Source organism: Elephas maximus, chromosome 9 (genome assembly GCF_024166365.1).
Source record: "Elephas maximus indicus isolate mEleMax1 chromosome 9, mEleMax1 primary haplotype, whole genome shotgun sequence".
NCBI lineage: Eukaryota > Metazoa > Chordata > Mammalia > Proboscidea > Elephantidae > Elephas > Elephas maximus.
In genome coordinates, this window is record NC_064827.1 from 85,911,716 (window position 1) to 85,939,613 (window position 27,898).

Consider the following 27,898-nt stretch of genomic DNA (forward strand, 5'->3'; position numbering starts at 1 on the left):
ACATCTCACAGATAATTCCAACAGCTTCTAACCGGTATCCCTGCCTTCATTCTTACCCACCTGCTCTCAATCCCTTCTCTGAGCAGCACACAGAATGATTCTAAACCTAAGTCCGGATCTGGATGGTGATTACATGGTTGTCTGCATAGGTAAAAGCTGTATCCTTTTGCCTACAGATCATCAAGCCATATCCGTCCGAGTTGTTAATTTTGCTATAGGTAAATTATACCTTAACGAAAACAGAGACTTGAGAGACACAATAACAAAACTAAAGCAAATTATGGTAATTGATGTGCAAACCTTTTGATGACTTTCATTATAAATAGAAAAAAATTCAAACCCCTTATCATGTCCTCATTTCATGTCCCACCATGTTCTTTCTCATTTAGCCCTACAGCCATAGTGGCTGCTCTTAAGCATAACAAGTCCATTCTATGCTCAGGACCTTTGTATTTGGTGTTTCTTCTGTTGGGCACTTTCTTCTCCCAGGTTTTTGCATAGCTGACAAAGAACTCAAGGTCTTTGCTAAAATTTGTCCTTCTTAGGAAGGCCTTCCTTGACCACCCTCACTTCAATGGCTTCCACGACTCCAAGTCACTCTCTATTACCCTATTTTTTAAAGACTTTATCACTGTATGGAATTATCTTCTGTATGACTTATACGTGTATCCATCCATCCATCCATCCATCCATCCATCCATCCATCCATCCATCCATCCATCCACCCACCCACCCACCCACCCACCCATCCATCCATCATCTCTCTCCACTAGACTGTAAATTCTAAGAGTAGACTCTTTGTTCCCAGGGTCTGCTACATAATAGGCACTCAATAAATACTTGTTGACTGACTGACTAATTGTCGCATAGACACCTCACAGCAATGCTCCAGTCCCTCTCATATCTTTCCTGCTAGCTTGGACTCTGACTCACCTTAAAATTAACAAAAAAAACCCAAACCTGTTGCTGTCAAGTTGGTTCCGACTCATAGGGACCCTATAGGGCAGAGCAGAACTGCCCCACAGAACTGCCCCATAGGATTTCCAAGGAGTGGCTGTTGGATTTGAACTGATGACCTTTTGGTTAGCAGCCAAGCTCTTAACCACTGCTCTGCCAGGGCTCCATACCTTAAAGCTAGCAGGGTCTTTTTGCCATGGTATGTGGGTTCTATGAAATGCACAGCTGAACTGCAGAGTCACCACTCATCCTGCCCCACAGCCAGGGGAACCAGGGAGCCCAGCTTAGTATGCTGTACACCAAGGCCCCTGAGATCTCCATCTCTTCAAGCCATGACCCATGGTTTCCACCCAGGACCTCCCATGGAAGAAGTGAGAAAAGACAGGGGCAGGTCTAATCTGCAGTTGTTTATCTGAATCCTCATTTCCACTTTAGTAAGTTACCTTGGCTAAAAATGCTAAGGAAGGAATGCCTTAATAAGCCAGGGCTGAGATTTAGAAGGCTAAGCAAGATACCTGGGGCCACTCGGTAGCCTCCCTCATCCTTTGTGCTATCTTCCTTCCTAAACCCTAGCCCAGGGTTTCTTGAACTGGAGCAAGCATCAGAATCCTGAGGGCTGGTGAAAACACAAATTGCTGGGCCCCACTCCCAGAATTTCTGCTTCCGCAGGTCTAGAATGCGGGCCCCAGAGTGTGCATTTCTAACAAGGTCCCAGATGATGTGGACGACCACACTCGGACAAACCACTCTTCTAACCATTGTGAATTCCTGCAGCTGGTGGTGTCTGATGGCTTCTCATCCCCTGGCTACATCTTCTCTAGGGAAAAATCTGTGTGTGGGGATGCGGAGGGGAAGGCAATGCCTTAGAGGCTTTGCAGGCTTTTGCCTAATATGGCACACTTTGCTAAGATTGTTAAAAGCAGCATAATGAATGGCGGGAGTTTGTAGTATAATTTTTTAAATAGTGAAAATATTTTTTTTGTAAAACTGTAACATTATAAAAAAAAAAGTCATAGAAGTGGAACAGCTGTGGAGCAGAGCAGGAGTGAAGTGCGAAGAGTCTCCACCCTCTGCCCCCCTCACTTCTAGAGTTAGTTCTTAGGTACTTCCTTAGAATCCAGGGACTCTGAGGCACGTCAGGGTTTGGAACTCATTACCATTGCCTTTGAGTTCATTCTGAGTCATGGCGGCCCCATGTGTGTCAGAGTAGAACTGTGCTCCACAGGGTTTTCAATGGCTGATTTTTTTGGAAGTAGATTGCCAAGCCTTTCTTCCCAGGTACCTTTTGATGGACTCCAATCTTTTGGTGAGCTGAGTATGTTAACCATTTGCACCACCCACGGGCTCCCCTTGGGGAGTGGAAAGAGTGGTGAGCATTGAGATGTATCAGTCAAGTTTAGGCCTAGCTCTCCTTTCTGGCTGTGGGATACAGGAGAATGGTTTAATCCCTCTGAGTCTTAGCTCCCATACCTATAAAATGGGAATGTAATGAAGCTGTGCCATTTACCTCACAGAGTTGTGGGAAGGAGGATCAAAATGAGATCATGTCTCCTTAAGCACATCGTAAACAGTGACATGCTATTAAGGGATTACCACTGCTTGTTTTGGTGACTACCTGCTGAAGTATGTGGTGCTGGGAACGGGCTGGCGGCATCCGAAACCACAAAGCCTGCCTTGTATATCCCTCGGGAGGCACGGAAGGTTACAGACTTTTCCATGTTTCCCGGATCTTGCATCTGAGATCTTGGGGGCCTGCATCTTTTCTGTGAGGAGGCATAAATGCCTGGGGACTTGTGGGCAGCTCACTGTCTTGATAGTCCAGCATTTTTTTAATGAGTTCAGGGGAAGAGGCACTCCTTGTGATGGGCTATCTCACCACAGAGGCAAAAGTCAGACACGAAGGTGCCTCACTCCTCACAGCTTCCTCAGAAGCAAGGACTCTTGGGTTGACCCCTCCCTGACCCCAGCTTCCAATGCCCTGCCCTCTTGGCTATTATGTGTCGCCTTAGAAGAAATGAATATCCAGGCCTGGGGCTCCTGGCAGCCTGCCTGTCTGGCAAGCTCCACCAGAACAGTCCGTGGAGTACAGACTGCTCCCTGTATTCTTCCAGTTTAGTCCCTGGAGAGATTCCAGTCTCCCTGCTTAAGTCTTTCCCTTTTCTGCTTATCATGGGGAAGGAATATGCATCTGGGCGTTAAGTCACAGGAGAGCAAGAACCGGCGTGTTAGCACACAGAGCCTTTCGCAGTACCAGGCCTTACTTCTCAGAGAGCTACACAAAGACCAGAGCAAATTTATCACTGTTTTTCAGTTTGCAAATGGGAAATCCATTTTAATGGCCAAGAAGTAGAAGGCATTATGAATGAAAAGCCCTAAGTTTAGAATATTTGGAGCAAGGCAAGGCATTCTTTTTTTTTTTTTTTAATCTAGACCCTTATAAAATGGGAGAAATATATCCACCTACTAAGCTCTCAGAATGGGTGGATGTTAATTAGAATTTAAATATCCTCAAAGCAGTTTAAAAACCTAAGAGAAGGGCACTAAGCATAGGTAAGAGATCTTTCATGATTCCAACTCCACTACATCTAACCAACACTGCAAAGTCCCTGGGTAGTGCAAATGGTTTGCTCTCGATTACTAACCTAAAGGTTCACTGTTTGAATCCACCCAGCAGCACCACAGAAGAAAGGTCTGGCAATCTGCTTCCATAAAGGTTACAGCTGAGAAAACCTTATGGAGCGGTTCTACTCTGTAACACAGTGGTCGCCATGAGTTGGAATCGACTCACCTGCCATGCATAATAGATACGTGTCTTTTTCTCCACAGGGGAACACTACTGAGCAGAAACCTAAGAAAACAAGGGCCTTTTAACCTGTCTCAGTAATGAAGGCAGTGATGAGTTTGTGGATTGATAGGAAACCTTTTCTCTATGGGTCCCGTTCAGTGACTAGGACTGTTCTGGAGCCCTTGAAGAAGTGGTAGACTTGATAGGGAGCAATTTTTCCAGAAAAAGGCCTCTCCCACTGACTGTAGTTCTTGGGAAAATGCACAGGAATCATCAGTACTGCACAAGCCTGCCTTCCCAAATGGCTTTTCTCCCTTGGAATGGGAATTTGTGGAGAGCTCTAAGCAGGGCTGCAGAGCCCTCTTGTGGATTTTGCTTGACCACATCCATTTTTTTTTTCTAGTTTCTGTTGAGTCGACTCCGACGCATGTTGGCCCCATTTGTGTCAGAGTAGAATTGTGCTCCATAGTGTTTTCAATCGCTGATTTTTTGTAAGTAGCTTGCCAGGCCTTTCTTCTGAGGTGCCTCTGGGTGGACTCAAACCTCCAGCCTTTCGGTTAGCTGTGTGTTAACTGTTTGTATCACCCAGAGACTCCACATTTGTTATAGTGGCTCTGAGTCTGATGGACCCCTGAGGTTAGCTTTGAATTCAAGTAAATCATATGGGGGTGGCATTATGATGGTGCCTTGTAGGTGGTGAGACTGGGGGGAGAGAGGGAGAAAAGAGGGACCTACACCCTCAACCTGGAAGACAAGAACTGTGCTCCATTCATGTTAGTGATCCCTAGGCTGGTGGAGTAACTGATACCCCAATAAACAAGAGAAAGAATTAAATGAATGAAAGGGTAGTTCCTCTACCAGCACCACTATGAGTTGCCATGGAGCCGATTACAACTCACGGCAATCCCACTGTGTCCGAGCAGAACTGTGCTCCACAGGATTTTCCGTGGGTGTTCTAACTTTACGGAAGTAGAACTCCAGGCCTTTCTCCTGAGGCATCTCTGGCCAATGGTGTCACTAGAAGGGTGTTGGGGGTGTGGACCGCACCAGGTGACACTGTCAGAGGGAGTGACACCAAAATGACTGTCTATAATATTTTTATTATTTTTTATAAAAATAATAAAAGAAATTTATTATTTTTTATAAAAATATCCCTGTAGTTAGTTTTAACAACAAAAACATTTTTCATAAGCCCAACTAACAGGTTTCAATATACGTACAAGGCTAAAACTCTGTGCTAATTTACTTTTTGAACCTTCTGATGAGCTCTGGTCAGAGCTATCGTTATTACCCAATTACGGTAACTTTTTTTTTTGAATAATGTGGTTGTGTCTGCATGTGCTACTAATATGCACTGTTTTTTTCATTGCTGCCCATGTTTTTACAATCACTGATTTGGTCAAGTTTTCTGGTGTTTTAGCTACCATACTGTGGTAATTAGCATGGAGGGGGTGACACCATGAGTCACTGCACTGGGTGACACCGACCCTAGAGACACCACTGCCTCTGGGTAGACTTGAACCTCCAACCTTTTGGTTAACAGCCGAGCATGTTAAGCTTTTACAACACTCAGGGACTCCTGTAGTTCCACTAGAGCTGCTGAAACTCATTTGGAGAATCATAGGTATTAGTGGAATGAGCCCAAACAGACCCATAGCAAGGAATTGAAATGGGAATTAATAGTGGAAAACTTGGAAAAGTCATGTTTATAGGGACAAGGAAAGAAAGGTGTAAAGAGCCTCAGAGACATTGCTGGAGCTCAAACAGCAAGTCAACTGGAGGGTTTCTTGGTGCAATAGAATGATGTTAGTAGAAAAGAGACTAAATCCTAAGTACTTAGGGAGTGATGACCCTATAAACATCATACTGTGCAGCTTCCCCAGGTCTGTCAAAGAAGGAAAGAAGCAGCTTATGAAGTCAAATCCATTATTTCTGCGGCAGCATGAGAGAAAATATTTTCTGGCTTAATTTGGATACTGAGTGTTCCCTTTTCCCCTCCACCTGCAAATATAACTAGAGAGGAATGGAGTTTTTAATTTTCATGCAGATTTATGGATTCCATGTAGGTTGAAAATGACCTACCCAAACTATCATCTTAAGGTGATCTTTCAACCCTGAGCATTGAGAAAAGTAGTTCCCTAAGAGTCACCTTTAAGCCAAACAACAGTCTACCTTAATTTGTAAAGAATGTTTGCCTTGGCAGAGAGTTCCTGATGGAGCGGGAGAAAAGCATGGCGCAGGACTCAAATTCATATAAAAAGACCAGACTTAATGGTCTGACTGAGACTAGAGGAACCCCAGAAGACATGACCCCCAGACTCTCTGTTAACCCAGAACTAAAATCATTCCTGAAGCCAAACTCTTAACACTGGTGGCATAGTGGTTAAGAGCTATGGCTGCTAACCAAAAGGTCGGCAGTTCGAATCCACCAGGTGCTCCCTGGAAACTCTATGGGGCCGTTCTACTCTGTCCTATAGGGTTGTTATGAGTCAGAATCGACTCGATGGCAATGGGTTTGGGGTTTTTTTTTGGTGGGGGGAAGCCAACTCTTCAGACAAAGATTAAACTGGACTATAAAACATAACATAATACTTGTGAAGAGTGTCCTTCTTAGTTCAAGTAGATACATGAGACTAAATGGGCAGCTCTTGTCCAAAGACAGGATGAGAAGGCAGACAGGGATAGGAGCAGATTGAATGGATATAGGAAACCCAGGGTGGTAAGGGGGAGTGTGCTGTCACATTGTAGGGATTGCAACTAGAGTCACATCACAATATGTCCATAAATATTTGTATGAGAAACTAACTTGAGCTGTACACTTTCAACTAAAGCACAACTTAAAAAAGGAAAAAAAAAATTTGCCTTCGGCATTGTGTTCTTTCAGAAAATTATCTATGTGCAGTTTTGACAACAGAAACTCCAAAGGTCAGACTAGCAGCTCTGTCTTAGGGTCAATCAGTAATTGCTTTAATTGTTCTTCAAGAACGATGCTATATGGAATCCTGCATGGCCACAAATTTTTTTATCAGTTCTAGTCCATTTCCATAAAAAAAACATTCCATTTCCATAGCAATGTTTAATTACTAGTGATAAGATGGAATATAAACATCTGTGAAAGATCTTTCTACTTTGGGATATTTTTGACTCTCTATTTGGAACATTACCCTGATTTGCAAATCGTATATTAAATAAACTTTAACTGATTTCTGTTATGTTTATAGCCAATGTTCTCTTTCATGAAAGCAGTTACCTCTCTCATCTTCTCTATTCCCAAGGTGAAAATATAGGAAATGACAATCCATTCCTGGGTAGAAGGCCAGCGTTCCATCTTCACTAACACAATATAGTTGAAGAGCATCAGGTATCCAATGTATGCCAGCTGAAAGGAAACACAATACAGAGCTCTGGCTGGTACAGTTTAGGAGCCCTGCCCTTGCACAAGGCCACCACAGAGCATGATAAAACCAGGTCAGCAAGCAGGACATGGAATTTATGACAAAATGCATTTGAAAACTCTAAACTATGTAAAGAATAAACATAGACTGTAATCTCTGAACTAATGTAATACGTAATCTTTCTTGACACTTACATGGGTCTCTGCTGCCCTGGCACTTTGCTTGTACCTGTGTGACATGGTGCATCACTTTGTTTTGCATTTACTCAATATTTTGTGTGAGGGCACTCTAAAACTGAGGTGCTTGGCATGATTAAAAAACAACTGACTCAAACCTGAATCAAAACTCCATTTTGAATTAAACTTTAGTCTGTCCTATGTCCTCATTTCTGCCTTCTTAAGAATAGAACCTGTGATTTAGAGCTGTGTAGTGCCAGAGAAATGTAGATTTCTCTGCTAACCACATTTCCCCTCCCTCCCTCCCTCCTTTCTTTCTAATGAGTAGATTCTTAATAAGAGTCAAAGGTATTCCATAAGACCTAGACACATGTGCAGATACCACTGTGGGACATATAATTTCCTCATCTATTAAAGGTTGAAAATGAGTTAAATGATCTATTTAATATGAAAATACGTCACATAAGAAATGCCACACGTACACATACACTGTAAGCTTTAATAAGCTTTGTGTAGAATGTGAAAGTTTTGAACAGAAATATAACCTTATGTTTCTTATTTAAGTCAGTGGGAGTTCTACAAGAATTGGTATTCCATTTGCTTGTATTTTCTTTCTTGTGGCACTCAACAGACCGCAAAAAGGACACTTGTTTACATTTGTGTTGGTATGAGAACTGAAACAAGAAGGTAGAATTGTCACCTTGTTTGATTTCAGTTGGGAACATGTGAAAAGGGCGACTCAAATATTCCCCCTAATCAGTGTAAGCCTACAAATGGTGGCAAAAGCACTCAAGTGTTGATTTTTGGGTTACATGTAAATTTTTGTGAGTAGGCAGATTGGAAAATATGGAATATGTGAATAATGAGGATGGACTATACTATTATTATCCCCATCTTACAGATAAGTAAACTGGCGGACAAAATGGTTAAATAACTTGCTTGAGGCCACACAATAGTAAGAAGCACCTGACTCCAAAGTTCATGCTTTTAACCACTAAGTTGTTTTCTGCAAGGTAAAAATAATTTATGTCTATATAAAATATATAAATAGAAATATTTTTGCATGTTCTGTATCTTACAGGGAGAATTTTTTTCTTTTTCTTTAAACATTACCCATTGCTGTTGGGTCAATTACCTCTCATAGCAACCCTATAGGACAGAGCAGAGCTGCCCCATATGGTTCCCAAACGGCGGCTGGTGAATTTGAACTATCAACCTTTTGGTTAGCAGTGAGTCTTAACCACTGCACCACCGCAACTCTTTTCTTTTCTTTTTTAACATTAGGCTTTAATAGATCAGAAATTTTGTTTCACTAAAAAAATACAATATTTATATTTTTATAATATTCTGTCCTCTTTTAAGACCATATTTTAATGCAGTGGTTTTCAACTAGTGGTAATTTTACCCCACAGGAGACATTCTTGGTTGTCATATCTGGGGGGTGGGAAGTGCTACTGGCATCTAGTAGGTAGAAGCCAGGGATACTTTTTCAACACCCTGTAATGCACAGGATAGTCCCCTACAACAAAGAAATATTCTGCTCAAAATATCAATAGTACTGAGGTTGAGAAACCTGCTCTAACCCAGTGCCAAGTGTTAGCACCCAAGACCACACAAAAAGCACCACATCTGGTCATTTGAGTCATCTTGGCCTTAGACTCAGATTATCTTGTTGCTAATTCAAGTAACTGCTGTATAGCCAGGTGTGAAAATGGCTAAAAATACAGACTCACTATCTTTCATCTGGCACAGTTCCACTGTGGCTGAAGAGAATCAAGGATGACCTGGGCCAAAGCTCACCCCAAGCTTAAAATGTCATTGAAAAGGAAAAATAGGAAATCAACGGCTGACCAATTTCTACCCCAGCAGGAGGCAATCCATTGTTTTGTAGGCAGAAAATGTTTGTGTGGTTTGCACACTGAACAATATTTTGGGCGGTTATAGGTTGCTTCAAGAAGTTTCTGCTGCTTCGGTTTGCATGTTGTTTAACTGTGGCAGAGCAAGAATGGCTGTTTGACGACATTACCAAACTGGGAGTAGTGCTGTCGTTGTTAGCTGCTGTTGAGTCAATTCCAACTCATGGTGACCCCATGTGTGCAGAGTAGAACTGCTCCATAGGGTTGTCAAGGCTGTGACCTTTTGGAAGTAGATCACTAGGCCTGTCTTCCGAGGTGCCTCTGGGTGGTTCAAATCACCAACCTCTCGGCTAGTAGTTGAGTGCTTAACCATTTGTACCACCCAGATTGGGAGCAGTTATGCATATATGTTACCCATCTCTACTGGTACTGCTTCTAACAGTCTCCTCAACCCGTGCCCACCAAATGTCACCCCGAGCCCAGGATGGGCATCGAAAATGGGCAGCTCTGATCTAGTCCTCATCCGTCTAGAGCATGGAAGTGTTTTGTGAAAGGACGTCTATTTTCCTGCTAGACTAGCCTCACCTCTATTTCTGCTAGTTCTCCTTTTTATCATTTCCTTTATTTTCTGAGAAGAAATGTAGCCTTAAGAATCTGCTTCCCAAACTCCACAAATCTTGGAACACTATTGAAAAAGCAAGGTCATGGAGCTTTCTTTCTTTCTACGTGAGTGGTGCTTACATTATGACTCACAGAGAAAACCACCCAGGTGCATAAGAAATGGGCATTGGCTCTGTGCAGCCATCCATAAGAAAGACGAAAGGGAAAGTGCTTACGGTGTAGAACCAGAACTTCACGATGGGTGCATTGTAGAATTCATAGATTTTTCTGCCCAGGGGGATTAACCGGTGCCTGCTCTGAACTTCCTCTTCATCCTTCTTCCTTGAGGACTCCCCATTGTTGCGTCCCAACATTGCCTACAGTGGAAGAGAATGGATACAATCATGGCAGGGCTTTGAAAAGCAGTGAGCCCATTTTACAGATAAGGAAAGGATGCTCATAGGACCTAAAAGACTCATCCAAGGCCCATCAGAGTGCCTTTCTTAAGTGAGCATTTGCATTATACATATGAACTGTAGGTACCCGTTTCCTGGGACAGTAGGTCTTGGGGATATTTTTTGAACATCCTCTTCTCTTCCACTCTGGGAGCTCTGGAAGATGACAGAAGATATCCAGAGTTCATAGAGGGAGACAGCATAGAGCCTGTGAAGCTGATGCGTTAGGAATCTATCTTCCCTCCCCATTCCTCTTCCCCTGCCCCACAGATTTAGTGAGACAGGCAGATTTGGGTTCAAATTCTGATTCTACCACGTGCTAATGACTCTTAATTTAAAGGTAAATTTTAACAATGGTACCTAATTTATCCAAAAGTTATGAGTATTCAAGAAGTTGAGTTGTCTGAAATACCTTGACCATAGTACCGACCTCACAGACATCTCCCAGCCCTTAGGCATATGCCCTAGTTCCCTGATTTCAAACCCCATAAAACTTGAATTACTGTTGTTATTAGTTTCATGATGACTCCTGGATCTACTGTCTTCCTCTGCATGAGAGAGTCAACAAGGTGAAACTAGGCTAACCGACCTGGGGAGGCCCCCATCTCTAAGCTGGTGGGAATTTCTTTAAGAATGGAAATACTTCCTTCTTATTGCAGTAGCAATAACAACAATAATGATTTAACATCACAAAAAAGACAGAACTTGGAAAAAGGCAGACACATGCCAATCTGGGTAGCAAGTGACAGGATGCCCCAAACATGGTGGAAGAATGGTGACGAGTTCCAGTCTTTATGTCACTCAGACATAAAGAACTGAGTCATAACTTGGACACTTAGAATCTGTGGGGCCTTGGGCAAGTTTCTTAACCTTTCTGAGACTTAGTTTCTTTAACTGTAAACTGAGGTAATACTAAAAAAAAAAAAAATGAGATAATACTAGCACCTGCTTTATAGGTTGGTATATAAATCAATAAGCATCTGGCACTTAGTACAAGTTACCAGTTGCTGTTAAGCTGATTCCAACTCAAGGTGGCCCCACGCCTGTCAGAGTAAAACTGCGCTCCATGGAGGTTTTCAATGATTGATTTTTTGGAAGTAGGTTGCTAGGCCTTTCTTCCAAAGTGCCTCTGGGTGGACTTGAGCCTCCAACATTTTGGTTAGCTGCCGAGTGTGTTAATCATTTGCACCACCTAGGGACTCCGGCACTTGATAAGTACACAGTAAATATTAGCTAGTCTTTAAAGTGAACTTGGACTTTCTTAGATACTCTTGGCTGAAGTGATCTAGCTGGGATTTCTCACCAGGAGAAAAAAAAAAAGTGCATTATTAGGAGTTTAAACAGCATAGGCACCCTAGTGGCACAGTGATTAAGAGATCAACTGCTAACCAAAAGGTTGGCTATTCAAATCCACCAGTCGCTCCTTGGAAACACTATGAGGTAGTTCTACTCTGTCCTAAAGGGTCTCACTGAGCTGGAATTCACTCAACAGCAACGAGTTTTTGTTTCGGTATAACAGCATAATTCCTTGGCTTTAATTCTTCAGTATTATTATAAGACAAGGTTAGTTCCACAAATGGCTGGAAAGTGAGAGTTTTATTAAATGTGAAACCAAGATAAGACCTTATCACTGCTCAGAGACGGACAGGGATTTGGGACAAGAAAAATCATTGGGAATGTGAGTTCAGAGTTGAGAGATCTAATTGTAGAAATAATTTGTCTTGAAGTTGAGAACAGAGACAACTACCAGATTATTTGGTTTCAAACAACCCTTATCTAAGATATCCAAATATTAATATATTAGTTTCAATGACTTTGATCGTTGCCTCAAATATTCAGTTTACTCAAATATATAATAATCACAAATGATTTACTTATAACCAGTAGAATTTCTGGAGAGGCTGACTTCCATTTCCTTTATGGACTTTCTGGCTAGAAAAGTACCTTGAGTGAATGAGTGGGTAAAATTCCACACTAACGCTTATCTATGCATTTATTTTGATTAGTGAGCTGAATCCATTTTCACAATGGATATTACACACTAGACAGCAATACAGTTCTGTAAATATTGATTGTTGACCTCAGGAAACTCTGAGATTACATGATAGTTGTCCTACAATTTATATAACATAATTATCCTGCTTCTGGTCTGCTTACTTACATGCTTAATAAAACAATGTCATTCGGGACATAACGAAATGGGAGTACAGACAGCTTGAAGGGTTGTAGATATCTTAGAGAGTGGCATTTTGGGGTAACCTCTGAGTCAGAATCGACTCGATGGCAATAGGTTTGGTTTTGGTTTTCGGTTTCTATGGATGGTGGCTTTTACAACAGAGCTACAACATTGCCCTGGGTCTGTGGACATGTTAGAACTTTCTTAAGAAAATGCAAGATAGAGACACTTACCTGGCAAAGCAGGCAAAACAGAACCAAAACCCAGACCAAAACAACTTGTTTTGCTTTTATCCAGACACATCCCAAAGTGAATGCATTTGGAAAAGGCTTGCCTCTTGTGGGTTTAAGTAAAGCATTTTAGACATTTCAGTAATTCCCGCCTAAGCAGCCTAACTTACTGATTTTGTTAATTTCTTTTTCCTGCAGTCAAACATTTCCTGTGACATTCCTTCCAGCAGACTTTAACAAGGTCAACGACAGACAAAAGCACACAGTATGGATTTGAGGATCTTTGCTGGCTGGACCCATATGTCAAGGCTGGGGAAGATCCTTTCAAGTGACCTAAGCTACTAAGAAGGATTGCTGGTGGAGCGGTGGTTAAGCGCTTGCCTGCTAACTGAAGGGTCATTGGTTTGAATCCACCAGCTGCTCTGTGGGAGAAAGATGTGGCAATCTGCTTCTGTAAAGATCACAGCCTTGGAAACCCTATGGGGCACTTCTACCCTGTCCTATAGGGTTGCTATGAGTTGGAATGGACTGGATGGCAATGGGTTTAAGCTACTAAGGATTCAGTAGGTAACAAACTATGAATGATTAATTTGAAGAATGTCCTGCTGTATATGCCCAGCTCAAATAGGTGCTGGGACTGTGGCCACAAAGAGATCTTTGGAAAGAGCCTACTGGAATGAAGTACTGCTTATCTGGAGGAAAAACAAGGTGGTCCCACCAGGATAATAATGGAAAGGCCTTTTGTCACCTGAGCAAAAGCAATTTTTTGTTTTCTCTCCTTATGGCTTCTTCTGGGTCATTATAGCAACAATCATTGGTCAGGGTTGTGTAGGAGGGCGGGAATATCAGGAAGTCCTTATGAAGTTGCTGCTTGGTCTCCAAAGCTATGAAGCCTTGCTGGTCCCTTTAATAGCTACATGGTATTTTTAGGCTTTGGAAACAATCCAGTGGCAGTCACAAGGCTCAGGTGGGGGTTGCAGGAGGCTGTCCCGTACCCAGCTGCCCCATTTCCCCTGCAGAACAAAGCATCCATGCTCTATAATTACACCAGGAAAAAGCTAATAAAAGCTTTCTATACAAACCTCAAAATTCAATTAGTCCTGCATTTGTAAGCCTGACCCTGAAGACAAAAGAGAAAGCCTTACTTAGCTTCTGATCAGCAGAACAGGTCCAGCTGAGAGAAGCCAGCTGCTTCCAGATCATGGACTCCCTTCCCTTCTCCATGTGTGTGAACACTGCCCTGTTACCTGATTGTTCGTAAAGCAGTGCCGTTTGGAAAACGTGGGGTGCTTTCGAATTTCATTGGTTTTTCCTGCACCACTAAGCCTGGCTGAAAATTTTCACATAGGATTGAACCCTAAAGTCATGTTCTTTGTGTACAGAGAGGAAACGTTTATAATACCCTGGTCTCAAGACTTAAATGAAGGCACCCGGTGATGCTTTAAACCAGGTGGGAGGCTAGGGAACAGCCAGGTGACCTGGAGAGGTATTAGATGTTAAGTCCAATGAATGGGACAAGTGGATTAGGGATACCCCCCAGCGAGAATAACTGCTTAGTGTTTCCTTACTGTCAGTTCCATGTCTTCTTCATCTTTTTCCTTCGTAGGCTTCTCTGGTTCTTCTGGTTCCTTCTCTTGGAGATGGATTTCCTGGGCCTGAGACATATAAGGCATGTCGTCTTTGTTCTTGAACTCCAAGCTGAGAATTGAAGGAGGAAGTAGAATTCCCAGAATTACCTAAAGTAATAATAATGATAATAATAATCATCACATTTAAAGGATTAAAATTAGTGTGGTTGCTTAGAATCAGAGGGCCTGGGGCAAGGGGTGTGTGTGAGTGTGTGCGTGCGTGTGTGTATATGCACACCTGTGCTGTGTGTGGCCCTGTGTGGAGACCTGGACACTTGAATCACTAACTGGACATGTGAATAACTAAACACATTGATGCAAACAGCTAGGAGAGGTTATGCACAATAGTTCAGTTTGCATTTTGGAGAAACTAAGCTTTTTGCCCACATGCATTTTTTTCAATTAACACCCACTTTTTTTTTTTTTTTTTTTAGCAAGGGGGAGGGGACTGAGGAAAAGAGAGGCCAAGCACTTTCACCCAAGGCATAACTGGGAAAGAATTCGGCTTCGCATTTAGCCACTAGACAGCACTTGACTTTGGCTGTGAAATCAGATCATACCTATGTCCACAGGCATTTATCTGCTAATGTGTCAAGTGGAGCTGATTATGTGTCATCTGGTTATTGCCATAAAAAATGCTGCCTGTCCTAGGTTGACCTTGAGACAATGCATGTAGGAAAGCATGTTATTCATTTTAGAGCACGTCCCTGGCATGTGCCACTACACAACAGCCACACAGACACACACACTGTATTCACCACGAGAATCCCCCCGCCTCCCACAGATGCCCCAGGAGAGGCCAGCGCTGTGTTTCTCTCATGTACAAACAATGTGCTTAGATCTCTATATGATGGTACTAAACACCCTAGGCCTCACTCAAGGGAGGGCAATCTCATTCTTCCTTTGCACGGAGGGTCAGTCAGGATGATACTCTTGTAATGAGGCAGGGACAGTCTGTGCTCAAAAGCTCACTGGGACTCGAGAGCAGCTAAGGGAAAAGGGTGACCCTGAATGCCGGGTGCCTGGCAGGCATGGGAAGGCTCAGGTGGCGGGCTGGCAGCCTTCATGGGACATGACACCCTGTCCTCGTTGCTAAGGGCCAGGCTTGGCTCCCTGTCTGAGGCGGGACTTGCAGTCGCTAGCAGTGTGGCTATAGAATGCCCATGACACACTTCATGGAAACTTCTGTAGCTCTGGGCCAAGAGAGGGTACTTAATTAGGGGTGGGCCAGGGAGTGGGGGACGGGTACTGATTCAGTCAGGGTGGCCTCAGGGTGTTGCTCCCGTCTGATGACCCTTCTGCTTTGGGCTGACCACAGAGGTGCCCAGATCAAGTAGTTCTAAGCAAATTGGAGTCCAGCTTAAGTTGTAACAGGAGTCCCTGATTGGTACAAACGGTTAATACACTTGGCTGCTAATGGAAAGGTTAGAGATTCGAGTCTGCCCAGAGGTACCTCAGACCAAAGGCCTGGGCGGGGGAGCATTATTCAATAGGCAAGGTAAGCACAGTGCTTACCTTGCTTACCAGATCATCTGCAGCAAACAATTTCACATTTTGTTACCATGTCAAAGATTCTGCTTCTAAGTACAGCTGGCATCTGTCTTGCTCCCAACCCGATAGTGCCTTCCTACAGAATCAAAGCCTCTTGTCAAATTTACAATCCCTGACAGGGACGGATTATTCAATCAGCAAGGTAATATGAAATGGTTTACTACAGATTAATAAGTAAGCATAAGTAAGCCCATGCTTACCTTGCTGATTGGGTAATCTGCCCGAGGCCTGGAGACCTACTTCTGAAAAATCAGCCATTGAAAACCCTACAGAGCACGGTTCTACTCTGACACACATGGGGTCACCATAATTCAGAGTCAACTGGTTTTCAAACTGTAACAGCCACAAACTCTAAAGATACAGCATTTTAAAATGTTCTTTTAATCTTCCCTCTCCCAATTTTTTCTGTCTTTACTTCTTTTAGTTTAGTTTCTTATTTGGAAAACACTGGGAAAAGAAAATAAAAAATCAAAAGCTGCACATCCTACTTCTTTTAAAAACAGTAAAGTCTGCAAACAACTTACTGTGCATCCTACCTGGTTTTATTTTTTTTTAATTATTTTATACAGACAAAACCATACACATACACTTTTTTTTTTTTTTTAAACAAAAACGGACTCAGGCTATGCATTCTGGTCTTTGCCTTGTTTTGCTTCACTTAAGAATACGTCATGATTATCTAGCAATGTTGTTACATACAAATCTATTTCATTTTTTATTTCAGTTTAGAAGATTTTTCAAATGCAGCTGATAGAAGTCAATGTCTCTTTAAGGAAAGACGCAAAGGAGGGCCAATGAGTTCAGGCTCCCTCAGAGGAAAGTTTGCCCAGGTAAGCAGCTCCCCGTGTACAGGGCTTGTACCAGAAGGAAGTGGTACCTCCGATGGTACCTGTGTGTTACTGTCACCTCCAGATCCGCTGAAAAAGATTAATGTCCATAGAGTGCAGTGTTGTTGTTGTTGTTAGGTGCCAACGAATCTGTTCCAGCTCACAGCAACCCCACGCACAACAGAACAAAACACTGCCCTGTCCTGTGCCATCCTCACAATCGCTGTTATGCTTGAGCCCACTGTTGCAGCCACTGTGTCAATCCATCTCATTAGAAGGTCTTCCTCTTTTTCGCTGACCCTCTACTTTGCCAAGTATGATGACCTTCTCCAGGGACTGGTCCTTCCTAGTGACATGTCTAAAATACATGAGACAAAGTCTTGCCATCTTGGCTTCTAAGGAACATTCTGGCTGTACTTCTTCCAAGACAAATTTGTTCGTTCTTCTGGCAGTCCATGGTATACTCAATATTCTTCGCCAGCACCATAATTCAAAGCCACCAATTCTTCTTCAGTCTTCCTTATTCATTGTCCAGCTTTTGCATGCATATGAGGCGACTGAAAATACCATGACTGGGGTCAGGCCCACGTGGTCCTCAAGGTGACATCTTTGCTTTTTAACACTTTAAAGAGGATATGTCGTTTTGATTTCTTGACTGCTGCTTTGATGTTGACTGTGGATCCAAGTAAAATGAAATCCTTGACAACTTTAATCATTTCTTCATTTATCATGATATTGCTCATCGGTCCAGTTGTGAGGATTTTTGTTTTCTTTATGTTGAGGTGTAATCCATACTGAAGGCTGTGGTCTCTGATCTTCATTAGCAAGCATTTCAGGTCCTCTTTGCTTTCAGCAAGCAACGCCCATACCACGAAATATTATTCAGTGATAAAAAATAAATGCATTGTTAAACTGTAAAAAGACATGAAGGAACCTTAAATGCACATTGCTAAGTGAAAGAAGTCAGTCTGAAAAACCTACATTTTATATGATTCCAACTATAGAAGATTCTGGAAAAGGCAAAACTATAGAGACAGAAAAAAGATCAGTGGTTGCCAAGGGCTCAGGGGAGGGAGGAGAGGGATGAAGAGGTGGAGCATGGGGCATTTTTAGGGTGGTGACACTATTCTGTAGGATACTGTAATGGTGGCTACATGACATTACGCATTTGTCCAAAGCTAGAGAGCTGTACAACACAAAGAATGAAACCTAAAATAAACTATGGACTGTAGTGAATAATAATGTATTAACATTAGCTCATCAACTGTAACCATTGTACCAAACCAATGTAAGCTGTTAATAACAGACTGCTTGAAAAAATAAAGTGTACTAAGAAGAAAAACTTAACCAAAAATTAATGTCTAGGTACCATCTCTGGAGTTGGACTTTTATGTGCCTGTTGGACTTCAGCAGGACCTGGGGAGGCCCTAGCTGCTGTATTAAAAAAAAAAAAAATGCTAACATGAAACCTCCTGATGCACGGTTGGGGTCTAGAACTACCCTCCTGAGATTACAGAGTGCCCAATCCCATCACAGATTTGGCTTGGAAAACTCCAGGCAACCCTCTGGTCCTCAGAGCCATAGGGCCTTCTGGGCGCTGACCTTGAGGCCTGAGTTCTTGCGCATCCGGAGGCGGCCCATCCACATGTCGGTGAGCAGCATCTGGCTGCATGTGTGTGCGATGAAGTCACGGTGCTTGGCAGCCACAGCAAGCTGCAGGCACGTGGCGTTGCTCCAGTTCTTCAGTTCATACGTCAGCAGCTTCATGGCCAGCTGCTCGTCCTGCTTGTAGGACTGGTCCAGGAGCTCCACGGCCAGCTGGCCAAAGTCCCTGAAAGAGAGAACACATGGAGGAGTCCATCAGGCCTGCCTGGAGACTTGGATGAGGAAAGTGGGGACCCATGGGTCAAGCCACAACAAAAGGTTGTTGCTGAGTGGTGTGTGGTATAGTAGTTCCTTATGGGGTATAGTCTGTTCATTCATTCATTCATCTAGCTAACAGTTATTAAGCATCTACTATCCTGGTGGCGTAGTGGTTAAGTGCTATAGCTGCTAACCAAGAAGTTGGCAGTTCAAATTTGCCAGGCACTCCTTGGAAACTCTATGGGACAGTTCTACTCTGTCCTACAGGGTCGCTATGAGTCGAAATCGACTGGACGGCAGTGGGTTTGGTTTTTTTGATTTTTATGGACCAGATCAAGGAGCCCGGGTGACACAATGGTTAAGAACTTGGCTGTTAACCAAAAGCTTGGCAGTTTGAACCCACCAGCCGCTTTGCGGAAAAAATACTGTGGCAATCTGCGTCCGTGAAGACTGCAGCATAGGGAACCGTATGGGGCAGTTCTACTCTGTCATATTAAGGTTGCTACGAGCTGGAATTGACCGGACAGCACACAACAACAACAACATGGGCCAGATCCACTACCCGTCTGTCAGTTTGTTGTACTGTGGTAACTTGCGTGTTATTGTCATGCTGGAAGCTATGCCATTAGCATTTCAAATACAAGCAGGGTCACCTATGGTGGCCAGGTTTCAGGGGAGCTTCCAGACTAAGACTAGGCAAAAAGGACTTATGATCTACTTCCTGAATCAATGAAAACCCTATGGATCACAACAGAATACTGTCCGATATAGTGCTGGAAGATGAGCTCCCTAGTTGGAAGGCACGATGCAACAGCTGCAACAATGGACTCAAACACGCCAATGATCGTGAGGATGGTGCAGGGCCAGGCAAAGTTTTCTTCTGTTACACATAAAGTCGCCACGAGTTAGAGCTGACTCAAGGACAGAAATCCTCATTAGATTGGAGGTGGAAGCCAAACAAGGCATGGTGCCTGCACTCAGGGCCCTGAATTCAGACCAGTAAGTCAATGACTAGAGTGCAGTATGTCTCCTTAAAAGTGATAGCCTTCAGTTCAAATCCCAGCCTTGTCAATTTTTACAAGTGTGTGTAATCTTGAAGAAGTTACTTAAATTCTCTGGCCCTCATTTTTCATAACTGTAAATTACACATAATATTAGTACCCACATCTCGGGGGTAGTTGAGAGGATAGAATGAGGTCACCTATGTACCTTCTTGTGTAGTATTGTGTCCAATACATGTTTATTCATGTCCATCCTCTGTGTGTAGTCCCTGGGTGGTGAAAACTGCCAAGTACTTGGCTATTTACCGAAAGGTTGGCGATTCAAACCCACGCAGAGGTGCCTTGGAAGAAAGGCCTCGAGATCTGATTCTAAAAGGTGTCAGCCAAGAAAACCCATGGAACACAGTTCTACTCTGCAACATATGGGATCGCCATGAGTCAGAATCAACTTGATGGCAGCTGGAAACTGGAACCCTCTGTGTGTACCATGGGGGTAATACTGCCTCCCCTTAAAGCTTTGGGTAGCTCAGAACCTCCAGTATTTGGGGCCCATCTTCTCTTCTCTTTCCCTGACCCCCCATTCCATTTGCTGGAGTGGCGAACCTGGAGTTGTGGTTCAGCTCCTGGGAGATGTCGTCGACCATGTCGTTCTCAGAGGCCTCGTGAGCCATAGCTTTGCAGAGCTTACAGGCCACCAGGGCCTTGGCCATGGCCTCCTCACCATGCTGCCAGAAGAACAAGGCCATCTTCTGCCGCTTCATCAGGACAGCCCACACCATCAGCTCGTGGAAGGGGAAAGGGAAGTGGTTGATCTCAGGGTCGTCCAAATCAATGTCCACCTCTTCTTCACGCTTCTTGGTTGTCTTTCTTCCTCTTCTCAAGGGAACATCGTCCTGTAATTTTAGGGACACAACATAGAGGCTGAGTTGGAAACAAATCAATTCATTTCAGTAAGTAGTTACTGACCCAGGTTTGGGACAGATACAGAAATGAAGTACGCCAGCTCCTATATGCAAAGAACTCATGGGCACATGCATGCCTAACTTTAAAACAAGTTATAATAAATGTATCAGCACAGTCCTGTGGGGACACGTCTCTCTGTCATACTTTAATTTAAAAGTTATTTCCTTAAGGGCCATTTTATTTTTCTATTGTCCTTAAAAAAAATTTTTTTTTCTCCACAGGTAGGGTTGTTTGTATCTCAGATGGAGAGTTCTATTCTTTTCATTGAAAGGGCCAGGACAGTCTATACTTGAATTTGCATGTATCACAATAATCACACAAACAAAAGACAGGAAGCAGATAACCTGTCTCGAGTTTCTGCATACCTATTGGACGCATTTGTGAAGTAGTTCTGGTGTTTGGATCTGTTGGCCATTTACAAGTACCCATAAATAGATTTCACTTACTGGAATTTATATGCTTCCTTAATTTTCAAGTTAGTATTTCAAATAGGATTTATTTCCTGTTTGCAATGCTAACATGACCTTCTGGTGGAATTTTCAAAGCTACTGTGACCTGTACCCTTGTTACTTTGAAAAATTTTATTTCCTTATTTTAGAATCATGGACTAAGCCCTAACGCTGCAATAAACTTAAATATGTTTTTTTAATTTGTAATAAAGAGAATAAATAACTGACACTAATAATTTGAGCAAACATTTACCTCCATTCCCAGCAGTTTCAAGGCTTTGGGCTGTTTAAGGAAAAAAAAAAAAATGTCATGAACTTAGTTAGATCTTTTTCATAGAGGTTAAGAAAAGAATCCTACCGTATCTTAAACAGGTAATATAAGGACTCTATGGAGCAGTGTGTTTTTTATGGAGCAGTGGTTAAGGAGGTTGGCTGCTAACCAAAAAGTCAGCAGTTCAAATCCACCAGCCGCTCCTTGGAAACCCTATGGCGTAGTTCTACTCTGTCCTATATGGTCGCTATGAGTTGGAATTGACTCGACGGCAACAGGTTTGCTTTTTTTTTTGGTGATTGTACCATATAGCATTTGTTCATTTCACTAAATAAAACGCCAAAAAGGGAGACTATAGAAATTCTAAGAGAATTGGGGATTTGGTGATTTTGGCAAATCACAGAAAACTAGGAAGCTATTATTGTTCTGTTGTCGTTAGTTACCGTCAAGTTGACTCTGGCTCATGGTGACCCCATGTGTTACAGAGTAGAACTGCTCCATAGGGTTTTTTTTGGCCTCCCTTGTGGCACAGTGGTTAAAGCACTCAGCTGCTAACGGAAAGGTTATCGGTATCGGTTCAAACCCACCAGCTGCTCTGTGGGAGAAAGATGTGGTAGTCTGCTTCCATAAAGATTTACAGCCTTGGAAACCTTACGGGGCAGTTCTACTTTGTCCTCTTGGGTTGCTATGAGTTGGAATTGGCTTGACGGCAATGAGTTTGGTTTGTTTTAGGTTAATCTTAATGGAAGCAGATTGCTAGACCTTTTCTTCCATGATACCACTGGGTGGGTCTGAATTGCCACCCTTTTTTTTTTTTTTTTTTTTAGGTTAATAGTCAAGTGTAAACTGTTTGCATCACCTAGGGACCTTCAGGAAGCTGGAGAGGCATAATGAGATTTCTCAAAAGTAGAGCTTGCAGGCTCATGATCTCTTTTGTGAACCAAGATTTCTTCCACCTTCTAATGACCATTCTTCTTGGCTGACAGCTCTATGACACCAATCACTTGCGAAAGCAATGAAATGTTCAATCAAACCATCAGATATTTCTCGAACCTCTGAAGAGCCTCCATTATCTGGAGACTTGGGATATTATTCAGAAATGTCTAGATGTCTCATGCTGGCCATCTCCCTATGCTGCCGCATGGGAGAGGAAGGTGAGTAGGGCTGGAAGGGCATGTTCTGATGGTGGCCAAGGTGCTCAGTGGCATGGAAGGTCAGCATCATCGGCTGTGCTGGGAAGTGCAAAACAGGCACCAAGAGAGAGGGTGACTCAGCAAACCACAGAACTTGATTTATGGTTAGCAAGTGGAGATACAAAATTATATAGCAGGGCCCAAGACTACCAATTCTTTATTTTTAACAGTAACAGAATGGGGTGGTTCCATCTTGAAAGTTATGTGAGTGAAGAGTAAGGCTATAGAACCTCCAGTTTCTCCAAATTTCATTCGTCCATTCCAGTTTGAACAGCTTGAACCTAGACTCTCTCCCTTTCCTTCTCTTTCAGTTTCTAAACTGACCAACTGTTAAAATTTTACGTGATTTTTCCCCTTATTTATAATTTTCGGTGCTTTTGAAGTTCTCTGATCCATGAAGTGAAAACTACTTTCAGTAATCACACTAAGATATTATTTGCTTTTTACACTATGCTAACATTTGCACTGGTGGTACAAAAGCCACGGTGAATAAAACTGCTGAGTGTCTTGGTTTGCATGCAGGCAGTGGTAGGAAATTTTACTAGCAGTCACGAGACTCTTCAGTGTTATGCATTTACATTACACACATGCCAATTCATTTATTAATGTCCTTGATAAAGCATATTAATTATTAATCCAGTTTTTATTAAATCTCTACCCTTGACTACAGGGAGCCCTGGTGGCACAACGATTAAGTGCTTAGCTACTACCTGAAAACTGCTCCGTGGGAGAGAACACCTGGTGATCTGTTCCTGTAAAGATTAAAACCCACTGCTGTAGAGTCAATTCTGACTCATAGCAAACCTATAAGACAGAGTAGAACTGCCCTGTAGGGTTTCCAAGGCTGTAATCATTATGGAAGCAGACTGTCACATCTTTCTCCCGCAGAATGACTGGTGGGTTAGAACTGCTGACCTTTAGGTTGGTTAACAGCCAAGTGCTTTAACCACTGTGCCACCAGGGCTCCTTCCCATAATATCATGGCCTAGGCAACCTCATGGGCAGTTCTACTCTGCTTATAGGGCCGCTATGAGTTGGAATCGACTCAATGGCATATAACAACCACCACCACCCTTGGCTACACATCTTTTTTAATAATCTGTGGGGTAAAACAGGAAGTATGCATAAAGCTCTGCTACTTTCTGAACCATGCTAGGTGGTCTTGAGGAAAAGCACTTAAGTGATTGTTTGAATTGAACTAGCCACTTTTCCATGAAGTATTTTTTACTTGAAGGAATAGCTGGCAGACAAACTGGTTACTTAGACTAGGAAATTTTGCAGATTTTTGGAAATGAATGAAGCAAGGCTATCATTTCAAGGAAAATAACTGACGGTATTTGTTAAGGACAAAATTCAAATTTTCAAACAAAAATGAGAATTCTGGAAAACTCGTATCTCCCATGATGACGCTGACAGCTTCTCAATACTTCGTATCACCTCCGGCGAGATTAGCAGTTATACTACTGAGTGTGAATTCTTGATACCACATAATGAAATGGGCCAACATTTGCAAGACCTGCATAACTCAAGGAACCAATATTTTCCAGTGGCCAATTCATTAAGTTACAAGATTCATATAAAGTACCAGACTAGAATATTTTAGTGTAACAGAAATCAGAAAATCTCATTGATATGGTTTCAGATTTCACATTGCAACTAATCTTCAGGAAACTACCACTTGTTGAATTTGGGTATAGTATCAACGAAAATGGAGACGACTAGATGGTGCAAATGGTTAAGTGCTGGGCCACTAACTAAAAGGTTGGTGGTTTGAACTCACCCAAAGGTGCCTTGGAAGAAAGGCCTGGGGATCTACTTCCGAAAGGTCACAGCCATGAAAGCCCTGTGGATTAGTTCTACTCTGATGCACATGGGGTCACCATGAGTCAGAATCAAATTGACAGCAATTGGTTTGATTATCAAAGAAGAATATCTCTAATTATCTGTAAAGATTATTAAAACACTCCCCCGTTTTCCAACTACATATTTTTGTGAAGCCAGGGTTTTTTTTTTTTTAATAAATTTCAACAAAACAACATTTCACAACAGACTGAATGCAGAAAGTAGATATGAAAATCTAGCTGACTTCTATTAAGCCAGCCACACATTAAAGAAATCGGCAAAAATGCAAAACAATGCTACTCTTGTCCGTAATTTATTTTTTATTTTTGTGGAAATATTTTTTCACAAACATGGTATTTACTTTAACACATAACAGGCTTGTTACTGTTATTGTAAAATGCACTAATAAATACTTTTCCTCCACTACCACCGCTATCACCAGTTGCTGTCAAGTCCATTCTGACTCATGGCGACCCCACATGTGTCAGAATAGAACTGTCCTCCATAGGGTTTTCAATGGCTGGCTTTTTTGGTAAGCAAATTGCCAGGCCTTTCCTCCAAGCTGCCTCTGGGTGGACTCAAACCTCCAACCTTTTGGTTAGCAGTCAAAGGCATTAACCGTTTGCACTAGCCAGGGACTTTCAATTTTAATTTCCAATATGATAAATATTATTATTTGTGAGCTATAATAACTCACAAAGATAAAAGTTCTGTGGGGTCCTCAATAATTTTCAAAAAGTATAAATAGGTCATAAGAGCAAAAGCCTTGGATATTGCTGAGTGAATTAATAAAATAAACTTGAATTTCCTTACTATCCTCTGAATATCTAGGCCCGCTCTCAGTGCGATTTTTTTATTTGAGCTGGACCTAGTGGACACACAAACACACAGACACACAAAGACACACACGCGTTTTTCTTCCTCCCCTAATGCATTCCTGTATTATTTTTAAACAGATTTGATGGCAGAGGGAGGAAGAAGAGGACACGCCTCCTTCACATTTAGTCTCCTCCTAGGAGACGAGGAAACCACACCCTAAATCTCTAGGGCACCCCCGACCTCCCAGGAGGAGCCCAGAAAACCAAGCAGCAAGGCTCACCCTCTTGGGGCCGAAGAGGTTGTGGTAGAGCGTCCTGAAGCGCTTGCGAGTGTAGTTGCAGCGGTAAGCTCCTCCCATCAGGTACTCGATCACCAGGCCGATGTCAATCAGGCTGATCCTGTAGTCCGGAGGCAGGTTCCCCTATCCGGGGAAGAAGGAAACAAACACACACACAGATCCAAAAGACAACGTGGTTTACTAGGGATTCCGCTCCATGTGTTCTGTAACTATTTTAGAGTAAATAAAAAATAATGAAAAATAAAAAACACATGAATATATTATTAGGCTGGTTAATTAATTCACCTTAAAATAGATCCAACCGAAACCTGGATATTCTCGCTTGGAAAGAAGACATAAGTTAAATAAGAAGATGCAGTAATCGTTGGGAATAACAGAAAATTACGTCAAAATATTTATTCAAGTCTTCAGCTGGGGAGAAAAAAACACCAGTGTAGCAGAAAGAAGCACAAACGTTGACATGGCAAATACGACCACTCCCACCCACTACAAACTAGGTTCCCTGAGGTCCCCATCTCTGCTTTCCCGTGCCTACTCTGCCCCTGGTCTAGGCCTGGCACCACCCTCCTGCTGATAATTTACCTCTTCTCACTCATTCATTGAAGACTCTTCCAGAAGATGTCATTACCAGGGTCTCCCTCAGGAGGCATGTTTAGAGCACAAGTCTCCTTTAATACAAAGTCTCTATTACTGCTTACCAAAAAATTTGGCACCTTTTTCACAAATGGAGAACAGCATCTAGGGAGGGATTTTGGGTGACAGGATGAAGTGGTGTAAGAAAATCTGTTCTTAAAGACAAAGCGGGGAGGGGTAGGAGAAGAATATTTATTTTCCCAGAATTAAAGAGGTTTTTCATACTTTTCTTTGAAGAGAATAATGCTTCTAAAAGACATACAATGCATATGTATGTTTTAGCTGTTTGTCAGATAAAATGCAAAAACAAAAATTCTTGATAAGAGCTAAATAGCTTTTTATTATTATCTACTCATTACTGGTTTTTACTTTAAAGGGAGCTCTATAGGATCTGAGCAGTCCGCAGGTAACGCAAACTACTAACTACAGGGTTGGAGGTTCGAACCGACCCAGAGGTACCTCAGAAGAAAGGCCTGGTGATCTGCTTCTGAAAGGTCACAGCCTTGAAAACCTCATGGAGCACAGTTCTACTCTGACCCACACAGGGTCACCATGAGTCTGAATGGACTCAACGGCAACTGGTTATGTTTGTTTGTTTGCTGGTATAGGGTCTAAGGCAAACCCTTCCTCTGTTAGGTCAGGGAGAGGTGCTCCATGTGTGGGCAAGTCTGAGTGCACAGAGAACTCAAAAGGGCGTGGCCTATCAACTCTCAGCCTCTGGTTTAGTTCCTTGATTGAGGAGAGTCCTCCATACTATGGATGGCTGTGGTGTCACAGCATTTGTGAAGTCTGGGCACTGGGTCCTGAGATGTGTTCTGCAGAGGCACAAGAAGCCTTGTCCACTTCTGTCCTTAGTGGATGGCCCCACACGGGGTGTTGTAGATCTCTGCCACTTCCATGAAGTGGCTCGTAATTGGTGGTTCTCCAACTTTGGTGGGTATCAGAATCACTTGGTGAGCTTGGTGACACTGCAAAGACTTGAGCCCTGCTCTACCTCAGTGACTTGGTCTCTGTGTGCTTTATTACCTCTCCATGTGACTCTGATACAAGCCAAAGCTGGAGAATCACTGGTCTGCTGACTGAACACGGTTCAGGTGGCAATGGTAGCTTACACAGTAGACCAGGGAATTCATAATCTAAAAAGAGAACCACTCTCAGTAGAAAATTGTTTTGATAAGCTAATGATAGGTTTTTGCAGTCATCCTTACTCAACTTTCCTATGGTCAACAGCAGCCATTTGAAGGTTTTAGGATGCAGGATTAGAGGAAGCCCACCATATCCTATCATCAAACCTATAACTATTTTTCTTAATTGTTTTTATTTATTTTTGTATTCCTAGTGCCTTTTATAGTGAGGATGGCACTGGGTTTTAGTGCCTTTTATAGTGCCTGTTATATGGTGGATACTCAGAATATACATATTGAAAATGTGAATGAATAAAACAGTGAAATTATTTGATGTGAAGTGGAATCAAGTCTGTGTTTGGGCTTTTTAGTATTAGGGTCTCAGTAACAACTAAATAACCGCAGTGTATTAGTCACCCCAGAGAGCCCTGGTGGTGCAGTGGTTAAAGCGTTTGGCTGCTAATCAAATGGTCTGCAGTAGAGCCATACGTAGGGCATCATATATAAGGTGGAAGTACTTTGGTGCATAGAACACCCATCCTTGGCTTTGGCCAATCAGAACCCAGCCCAAGAGCCATTTCCTTAGCTGAATCGTCCCTTTTCAAAAATGGTCTCTACCCCTCTCCCTGCCCTTCTCAGAATTTCAAAATCTCCTTTGTTCGAAGATGATCTCATCAATCTAACTGAATCAGCAAGTTCAGCTCTCTTCAACCTATCAAGAAAGACCAGTCATCCGACTTCTTTATGGAAAGCGTGATAAAACTAGAAAATAAGGCAACTTAGAGAAGGTTTTCTTTTAAGATAAT

At 42.5% G+C, this 27,898-nt stretch overlaps 1 protein-coding gene across 10 annotated transcripts in view; it reads right to left on the reverse strand.

The window, feature by feature from the left end:
• TRPM3 (transient receptor potential cation channel subfamily M member 3) overlaps positions 1–27,898 on the reverse strand; it is a 625,242-nt gene that overhangs the window by 100,158 nt on the left and 497,186 nt on the right. For 4 of the 10 annotated variants that reach the window (XM_049895514.1, XM_049895507.1, XM_049895513.1 and 1 more), the window contains 8 exons: positions 25,621–25,656; positions 25,318–25,458; positions 21,166–21,195; positions 20,104–20,393; positions 18,239–18,467; positions 14,199–14,366; positions 10,006–10,146; positions 6,993–7,121 (listed from right to left, as the gene is read on the reverse strand). In XM_049895514.1, coding sequence (XP_049751471.1) covers positions 6,993–7,121; positions 10,006–10,146; positions 14,199–14,366; positions 18,239–18,467; positions 20,104–20,393; positions 21,166–21,195; positions 25,318–25,458; positions 25,621–25,656 — 1,164 coding nt within the window. The remainder of the gene's footprint in view (positions 1–6,992; positions 7,122–10,005; positions 10,147–14,198; positions 14,367–18,238; positions 18,468–20,103; positions 20,394–21,165; positions 21,196–25,317; positions 25,459–25,620; positions 25,657–27,898) is intronic. The other 6 variants (XM_049895509.1, XM_049895505.1, XM_049895508.1 and 3 more) reach the window with 3 other exon arrangements.